The sequence below is a fragment of the Magallana gigas genome, chromosome 10 (assembly GCF_963853765.1).
Source record: "Magallana gigas chromosome 10, xbMagGiga1.1, whole genome shotgun sequence".
NCBI classification, from domain to species: Eukaryota; Metazoa; Mollusca; class Bivalvia; order Ostreida; family Ostreidae; genus Magallana; species Magallana gigas.
The window spans coordinates 26,512,231-26,522,167 of NC_088862.1; the positions used below are offsets into that span (position 1 = coordinate 26,512,231).

General features: G+C 36.2%; 1 protein-coding gene across 3 annotated transcripts in view; it reads left to right on the forward strand.

Annotated features, from left to right (window-relative positions):
• Positions 1 to 9,256, forward strand: part of LOC105337403 (corticotropin-releasing factor receptor 1) — a 47,963-nt gene extending 38,707 nt beyond the window's left edge. For 2 of the 3 annotated variants that reach the window (XM_066073117.1, XM_066073116.1), the window contains exons 6-12: positions 323 to 476; positions 5,458 to 5,545; positions 5,855 to 5,933; positions 7,122 to 7,207; positions 7,630 to 7,765; positions 8,283 to 8,324; positions 8,471 to 9,256. In XM_066073117.1, coding sequence (XP_065929189.1) covers positions 323 to 476; positions 5,458 to 5,545; positions 5,855 to 5,933; positions 7,122 to 7,207; positions 7,630 to 7,765; positions 8,283 to 8,324; positions 8,471 to 8,707 — 822 coding nt within the window. In that variant the 3' untranslated portion in view covers positions 8,708 to 9,256. Of the gene's footprint in view, positions 1 to 322; positions 477 to 5,457; positions 5,546 to 5,854; positions 5,934 to 6,858; positions 6,905 to 7,121; positions 7,208 to 7,629; positions 7,766 to 8,282; positions 8,325 to 8,470 lie in introns of those variants that run through there. The other variant, XR_010710025.1, reaches the window with a different exon arrangement.
• The last annotated feature ends 681 nt before the right edge of the window (positions 9,257 to 9,937 follow it).

A 9,937-nucleotide genomic window follows, 5' to 3' on the forward strand; every position in this document is an offset into this window, starting at 1 on the left:
AGAAAAATCGACTTTCTACGTAATTAATGTCATCTTGGATTCGAGGATGTTGTATAACTGCATTCCTTGTTTTTTGTTTTTTAAATATTCAACATTAATATTGAGGAATTATACGAAACTTCATTTTCGTCATCAATTTCAAGAATGAATGAAATATCTATTAAAACATTTTTGTATCTTGTATGCATATATATATATATGATTATATCTTCAACAAATATAAGGACACACTAATCAATTATCTAAGATATTTTACGGCTGTATGTTTCAATAAGGTTAGATATGGTCAAACTCACTTTTACTATGATTTCCTCTTTTCCAGTGGGCGTGTAAGTTACAGGTAGCTGTATTTAACTATGCTCAGATGACGAATTTCTTCTGGATGCTTGTTGAGGGCCTTTACTTACACATCATCATCGTGTGGACATACTCGGCGGACAAAATCAGGAGATGGTACTTAATCGTTCTTGGTTGGGGTAAGTGTGAAGAAGGTAGATGTTCTCTGCTTCTTATCTAGAAAAAATAAAAGTTCAAACTGTTAATTCGTGCTATCGGGACGAATAATTATTAAAAATAGCTGTGACGATCAAACATGCGTTTATTCAATACACATACCACATAATTCAATCATACACCGAACCCGACCTGAATTCCGAACCCGTTCCAAATATAGTATACAGCATTTCATCAACATCCCCTTTTCTTAAGAAAATTTGTCAAAATTTCATCAAAACATCAAATTTCATCAAACAAAATAGACTTTCATCATGTTACAAACATAAAATGAATAGTGCACTTATCTAGCACAAAATGTCACTGAAATGGTAAAGTATCTGACCTATAGACACAAAATGATACAAAATTACATGTACACAAATGACTAGAAAATCACTTGACTTAATTTCATAAAACGAAGTCCATTAACCAGTAATATAGTCTTTCAGATAGGCTGGTTTTCTCCTTTCGCGAACAGGTCTTCCTTCACGGAGTGGTTCATTTTGCGTTGGTATGGTAAGTTCAACGGACGGTGTTTCTGGTGCGCTTCCGCTAACAGTAGAGTTAGGATTGTTCACTGGCTTAGAGTCTGTCACAAAGTGTCTCTGTATGCCCTCTGTATCATCATCTGGGACTGAACGCATCGGTGAGCGGTCACGACTGTAGAAATTAACTGTGGTAGGTCGCAAATGAATTCTGTTTCTACGATAAGTGGTTCCGTTCTGGTCCTTGACAATGTATGTCCTTGGTCCAAGAATACCATTGATCTTTCCGAGTTTCCAGTTGCGTCCCTCTAGATGCTGGAAGAATACTGCTTGACCAACGTCCAATTCACTCTGCTCGCGAGACTTCTTGTCAAACGATTTCTTTACTGTCTGTCTGCGCTGATTCCTCTTCCTGATGAATGCATCACTTTCTGGTTTCTCCAGTTTCTTTGGAAAATGTGGAATCATGCCACGCACTTTTCTGTTAAACATGATTTCTGCAGGACTAATACCAGTATCCTGTTTTGGCGTATTTCTTTGTTCAAGAATTGCTTCATAAGGATCAGTCTTCTCCACTTCACATTTTCTTAACAAAGTCTTCATGATTTTTACAGCTGACTCGGCCTTGCCATTGGCTTGTTGATGCATAGGCGATGATGTCATGTGAGTGATACCCCACTTCTTTGCAAAATCTTGGAATTCTTGGCTTACGAACTGTGGTCCTCCATCAGACATGATTACATTTGGAATTCCAAATCGAGCAAATTGTTTCTTGAGTAAAGCTATTACTCTGGAGCTTGTCAAAGATGATAGCAAGTCGATTTCGATGAAACTAGAAAAATAGTCAACTGCAATCAAATAATGCTTTCCATTCAGCTCAAACAGGTCAAGTCCTATTTTCTGCCATGGAGTAGATCCTTCTGCATGCTGCATCAATGGAGCATTTTGGTTCATTGGTTTTCTCTCTTGACATATTGAGCAACAATCAGCCAACTGCTTGATGTCTGAATTCATTCCTGGCCAAAATATTGTTCCTCTTGCCCTTCTCAGCATGCTATCATATCCAAAGTGAGCCTTGTGAAGTCTGGCCTTCATTTCACTCCTCAAAGATTTAGGGATTATTACAGCTTCCCCTTTGAGCATAAGTCCATCACTGTATGATATAGTGTCTCTAAAGTCAAAGTAATGGCGAATTCTCTGTGGCGTTTCTTGTTTCTGCTCCGGCCACCCGTTCATCACAGTTTCCTTGAGAATTTGCATTTCCTCGTCACTCTCTGTTGCTCCTTTTATTTCACTAAGTCGAGCATCAGGAATGTCACATGGTTCGTCACTTTTCAATGCCATGATTCTTAGTCTCTCACTAAAATTACCTTCCTCACTCTTCAGATATGCGCGACTCAATGTATCTGCAATTGTAAGGTTAGTTCCTTTGACATACACAAAGTTAAAATCGTACCGGTTCCATCTCATCATGATGTCCTGTAGTCGCTTCGGTGCCATTGCAAGAGGTTTCTTCAGGATGGCCTCTAATGGTTTATGGTCATTCTGTATCGTCACATTACGGCCATATGTATATTGGTCAAAACGTTCCAGACCGTATAACACAGATAACGCTTCTTTCTCGATCTGCGCCCAGTTTCTCTCTGACACCGTCAGTGATCTAGATGCATACTCCACTGGTCTACCGTCTTGAAGGAGAACTGCACCAATGCCGTCTTTACTACTGTCCACTTGTACTACTACTTCCTTCCCAGGGTCAAAGTAAGCTAGTACAGGAGTTTCTGTCAGCATCATCTTGATCCTCTGAAATGCTGCTTCACAGTCTTTAGACCAATGCCATGCCTTATCTTTGCGAGTAAGTTCTCTGAGCGGCTCCATTATGGTAGAAAGGTCTGGAAGGAACTTCGCCATGTACTGAACCATGCCGCATAGTCTCTTAATTCCTGAAACATCAGTAGGAGGTTGCATGTCATTAATGGCTTTTACTTTCTTGTCATCAATTTTCACTCCATCTCTGGAAATAACATGTCCATGAAATGAGATTTCTTTCAGGCCAATCTCCTGTTTTTCTTTATTCAAGATGATGTGTCTCTCCTCACATCTCTCCAACACTTTTCTCAATTTCAAAGCATGGTCTTGCTCAGCTTCTACATCGTTTTCGCCACAGCCGGCTATTATGATATCGTCTACCACGCTGAAAACACCTGTCATGTTTCCGAACACCTCATCCAGTTTCCTCTGGAATATTTCACTTGATACCTTTAGTCCAAAAGGTAGTCTTGCCCATCTGTACCTTCCAAAAGGGGTTATCATTGTTGTTAGTCTGCTGGATTCCTCATCCAACTTCACATGCCAAAAAGCCTCCTTGACATCAAGTTTTGTGAAGGTTCTGGCCTTACTGAGCTGCGGTAGAATGTCATCAAGAACAGGTAGGCGATAATGTTCTCTCATCAACGCTGTGTTGAGTGTTTGCGGGTCAATACACAATCTTAGCTTGCCGTTAGCTTTACGAGCAATAGCCATCTGGCTGACCCATGGAGTAGGCTCTGTAATCGGAATAAGTACTCCTCTATCTTCAAGCTTCTGAAGTTCCTCATGTACCAAGCTCTGGAGTGCGATAGGGATCTTCCTGCAGGGAAGAGCTTTGGGTTTCACATTTGGGTCGACATGTAGATGGGCTGTTCCCAAATCACCTAAGTCACTGCTTGATACACTGGATATGAATTTCTCGTTATTTATGGTAATCAACTTCAATTTCTGTACCGCCTCAAGTCCAAGTAAACATGTGTAATGATATGGAACAACAATGAATCTGAGTTGGTGCTTCTCATTTGTACGTGGATTGACGACTGTCAGATCTGCCTCACCAAGTGGTTTCATGTTTGTCTTATTCCACATGTTCAAGCGGATTTTGGTAGGCTTGCATTGCTCCTTGCGGACATAACGCTGAGAAATTGTATTCACATCTGCGGCACTGTCAAGTTGAAATCTAATGTCACACTCATTGATACGCATTATTGCAGTTACTTCTTTGCCACCAGAACTAACAGCTTTCAACCATTGGTCCTCGTTGAATTCTTCTTCCTGACTGACTGAATGTATCTTCTTGCACTTTGCTTTGAAGTGATTCCTTCCACCACACTGTTCACAACATTTTCCCCATGCTGGACACTTTTGTCTCCCTGGTTCGTGTTTGTACCCACAGAATTCACAGTCTTTCTTCTTATACTGAGTGTGTTTAGTCTTTGGAATTTCCTTCTTTTTCTCTGTTTTCGGTTTGCTGTGCATGTACTTTTCAGATCTCTGTAGTTTGTTCACTTGCAGAGTGGCTTCACGTAGCTCCTTTACTTGTCTGTTGGATTGTTCATACGCCCTACAAACTTGTATGGTTCTTTCGAGTGTAAGTTTGTCCTCTCTGAGTAGAAGTTCCTGTAACTTTCCGGTAACTGTGAACACTATTTTGTCTCTCATCATTCTGTCAGGTTCTTTGAAATTGCAAGATGCTGCACGGGTCTTCAGATCTGTGAGAAAACTATCAAATGGATCTTGGTATGGGAGCTTCCAAAATCTGTGTGATTCGAGTACCTCATTTGATCTGGGGTTACAATAAGATTGTAATTTCTGAAACAGTTTATCAGGGTCATTCTTGTCATTACCATCGTCCCACTGGAATTGGTCATAAATTTCAACCACGTGGGGGCCTCCACAACTTAGTATTATGGCTACCTGCACTTCTTTGGCCTTCTCTGTGCCACCGGAAGCTGCGAGATACACCTCGACCTGTCTTTTCCATTTCTTGAAATTTTCTGACACATTTCCTGTTGTTAATTTTAACTCAGGGGGTAATCGAAAAGGACAGTTATATACCTGCACTGGGGTTGGTTCTGCTTCGCCCATGTTTCATATATGCAAATGGCGGATGCACGTGGTTGCACAAAAAGTCAAACTTTGCTCTTACAAATATCAGTTTGTAATGTTCAAAATCACCTTAAGAATGCCGATATGGAGCGTTGAGACGTTATCAGAGTCCACACATCGCTGCCACCATGTTAATTCGTGCTATCGGGACGAATAATTATTAAAAATAGCTGTGACGATCAAACATGCGTTTATTCAATACACATACCACATAATTCAATCATACACCGAACCCGACCTGAATTCCGAACCCGTTCCAAATATAGTATACAGCATTTCATCAACACAAACTATATTTTTTTTTGTCTTCACTATATTTAAAATGTATTTATAAACTTGAAAAATATTCTCCTTTTTTTCTCTGGGAAACAATTGAAGATGATTCTTCTTTGTTCCATGTTTGAAAATTGTAGCAAAAATAGCTCGTCTTTGCTCTTTTTTGAAAAGCATGAAAAGGTCATTTTTGCATTGTTCCTTTCTAAAAAGATTATTAACAAAAAGTGTTTTTTCGTGTTCCTTGCTTTAGAAAGCCAAACGTAAAAAATATATTTTTTTTCAGGTATACCATTATTAATAATCGCTGTTTGGAGTTCCCTTCGAATTTATTCCACTTCAATTCAGCAAATCAAGAGTTCCGACTTACAAGAGTAAGTATTCTCTCTCTCTCTCTCTCTCTCTCTCTCTCTCTCTCTCTCTCTCTCTCTCTCTCTCTCTCTCTTTTAAATTGATATCCAGTTTACATGTATAAATGATGAAATGATGACCGATGTAAACCAAAAAAATTCATGTACGCTACAGATAATTCGATAGTAGTTTTCCTACGTAAGCATTCTTGTGCTAAAAATGCTTTTTTATCAAGAAAATAATCAATTAAAGTGTCGATTGAAGTATGATTTATGAGTTGAAAGATTCTAAATAATGGCGCTCGGAAATTAATTGCTGATTTGTTTGTACAGCTGCTGGTTGCCTTATAACACCTCACAGATGGATCCCCTGGATTACATCCATATCGTACCGACGCTCCTAGTGTTAGCAGTGAGTATAGGCATTATACATTATTATACTTTCATGTTAAATACTGAAATCTGATTGGTTTAGACGCAGTTGATAATCCGTTCAATTACCCTATGCGTTAGCAACACACTTGGTAACGGGTATCACAGCGAATTATTACATGCGCGTAAATTATGTGCGTACGGTTCGCCGAGTTACCCTCCCAAACAGGCACTATTTATATAATATAGAAACTAGTCCGTCCAAAGATATCTATGCTGCACATTTTGACCGATTTTTTTTATCAAAATGCACATACCTGTGAAAGAAGTGCAATTGAAATCGATGAAAGGGGAAATCTACAAGATAACCTCATTCACACATTATTATTTCTCCCTCGTAAAAATGCACAGTAACGAAAACAGATTTCTTGCGGAGATCTATGATGGGGAATGTTGACATCTTTTTTTTCCATTCTTGGAAGTCATTCGGAATACCTCGAACAATTTTTCAACGTTTTCATCCAGTTACCTTCATCTCTTTACCAATTGAAAATCGCCGTAGATTTTATATTTTTAGCCGTGTACTGAGACCTGGCAAGCTAGAGGGGCGTTTCAAAGGGAATTTTTTTTTGGATTTTTTCATACTATTAAAAAAACATCGTCAAAAACTAAACTGAAAGGTATTTGTAAATTTGGAATAATTTAAGAAAATATTCGGCAAAAATATCTTGGGACATATGATCCTTATATTCTGAGTTCGAATCCCCGAGGGGCTTTTGTTGTTAGTGAATGAATTAAATATTTTAGATATTCATTTTCTATCCCCAATGCTATTGCAAATTTTTCGTTTATCTATCTTTACATCTTTCATTATTAAAAAAATACTTTTAATATCATTCTTATTATCAGCTATTCATATTAGTTGACCTATGATACACTTTAACTTTGGTTTTATTTGTATATAGTTTGCTTCCAATATATACGAGGGTCTTCATCTTATCGGGATTAAAAGTTAGTAAAAGTCAACTGTTTATGCACAATGTCATGCTTATGTACTTTTGATTTCAGGTTGTTCTATAATCTTATATTATCGTATATATGTTTGATATAAAATTATTGGTTATAACGTATAAGGCTGTAAAGTTAAGTTGTATAACTCTGTCGTACTAGATTCAGCTTTAATTTATGTTTGATCAAATATAAGCAATGTTTTTTTGTCTTTGATTAGATTAATATGCTGTTTCTCGCTACAATTATATGGGTTTTAGTGACGAAATTAAGAGCCTCTAATAGCTTGGAAACGATACAATTAAGGTAAGGAAATAGGAGAAAATCAGGCTTATGATTTTAATTTAAGAAAATTCTACTTAAAAAGATTACTGTTATATTCAATTTTACGCGTTTTTTTAAGAACCTTATTTACAAAAACCAGTTTATTGATACTTGCATACTTGCGGTATTGAAAAAAAATCGAGAGAGAGAGAGAGAGAGAGAGAGAGAGAGAGAGAGAGAGAGAGAGAGAGAGAGAGAGAGAGAGAGATGATAATCACATCTTTCAAAGGAGAGAGAGGGAGAAACAGACAGACAGACAGCTGGACATAAAGTTGGACAGAGAGAATATGCTTAACGGCTATTATTACGGTATTATTTCTATTGACTACTAACATCCTATGTTTATAATCCAGCTCTTACCTTTTATATGTTTTTGAGAGAATATAATTTTTTTTTGACTGTAGAAAAGTCGTGAAGGCCACATTGCTTTTGCTGCCTCTGCTGGGGATCACGTACCTGTTATTTTTATACTCACCCACAGACGATAAAGCCGTAGTGGAGGCCCATAAATTCATCAACACATTTCTTCAATCATTTCAGGTATATATACTCATGTTGTTCCCTTTTTTAGGAGGCTTATTACTCATCCGATTTTACCTTAAAGTTTTACTTATGCTATTTTTTGGCCGTAAACTAAGTAAAGAAAAATCCAGATATTGTATAGATTTAAAATTTGAATGTTTATCAATTATCTTTATACAACATGGACCCTCGTCTTAAAGAGCGAAACATTACACAAACCTTAAATCAGATTTATAATGACTTTTACTGAATGAAGCAGGAAATAAAAAAGTAAAAAAAAATTGATTATCTAAAACTTTACACTAAATCAATATGATGAACAGGAAACACACAGTGTTGATTGTCGGAAAAGACCTCTATCTATACTTGTTTTTAATACAAGTACAACATTATGAATATTTTGAAATGGTTTTATTTTGCATGCAATAAATGATTAAGTGATCATGAATAGGTAGAATTATTAGAGTATCTATGATGTTATACAACAATTAATTTCGGACCCAAAAAGTGAGGTTCTTTTCTTCTTTTGTTTCAGGGCTTTTTTGTCGCTTTATTTTACTGTTTCTTGAACGAAGAGGTATGTTTCACAACTATCATTTTTAATTTGATACATTGACATTCGATTACAAGCAAAATTCAGATTTGAAATGTTAGTCAACGACTTTTTAGATTCTATTTTAAATTTATTAATAATTTTTTCTCGTCATTTCTTTTTCAATTTAGGTGAAATCTGTACTGAAGAAGAAGTTCAACACCCTTCGAGAAAATCGTACCTTGGCCACAAGATGTACAAAAACTTCCATTGGCTGGGCCAATGACATCACGATACAGAAAGACCACGTGGCCCTCACCAATGGCAACCGCCAAACGAATGCATACAATCACAATGATAGACCGGACCTTAAGATTTCCGATCACTACAGTAGGGAGGATGGACTAGAATCGGAGAAAATGTTGTAAACTGTTTAGAATATTTTATTTTATTTAAATAATTTCATTTCCATTCCATAACAGAATACATGAAATTAAGTCTTGCAAACTAAATGGCATTAATTTTTTTTTCAACTATTATACTCAGTTCTTATCTAGCATGATAATTGCGATATTATAATTACTATATTTAATTGGAAATGTTTTATTCATATATATACAATATTAGTATATGGCACATTGTCATTTTTTTTTCAACTGGAAGAAAAATTTATTGTATGTATAAACATTTAAGAATGCATTGTTAAGTTTAATTATATACAGTTTACATATATCTGACTTACAAGTCTGAAAACCTAGTATATGTAAGACTTGTCCCGTGTATTATTTTGTTATATCGGTATTAACCAAGTGACTTTTTATCTTTAAATGACGTCACAGAACCAGCAATGGGATGTATTACGTCTAATAATCATCAATGTATTAATTAAACCGTTTTATATTTGTTCTGTATCATCAGTTATATGTAAATGTATATATGTCATAACGAAATATTATTAAACTGTTTTGTTTGGTTTCGGATCTGTTATAAATTGTTCATTATGGAGAGATTCGGTTGTTAAAACACAAAATAAACAAAATTAATATATGAGCCATTCCGTTAACTGAATGTTAGATAAAAGGTCCGGAAGAGTGACTGAATGACATGAGTTTGCCAGTCAGCCTCGTGTATTTACTATAACTATTAGTTAATATATAATAACTTTCATTAGACAAAGCTTCATTGAGTGAAAAAAAAATCGATAGCGAAAGACCCCTTATATCAAATATGAAAGGGAATACATACATTTAAACAATAAAATACTTTCTTTGGTGATTCATGCGGGATGTGAAGTTGGCGACATTGCAGAAAAAATACATTACCAGCGTTAGCATTTTATTGTTTATATTTACAATTTATTTTGACAAATTAATAAATTGATTGTCAAAAGTAAGTAAAATTCACTAAATTAATGTTAATGTACATCAGTACGCGGTAGCTAAAAGCAACAGCTAGACAAATCGTTTTCATTGGGAGTTTGAGTCTGACATCATCATGGTTATTTCGTGCAGTCCGTGAATTTTCCGCGGTCACTGTAGGTTTCGACCAATCGATAAACGGGGCGTGTAGATTTCAGTCCTGTTAGTTTCGAAAGAGCTATGAATTACGAATTAACAGTTTACCATAAGTTTCAGTAAGAAATAGAGGGAATCATACTC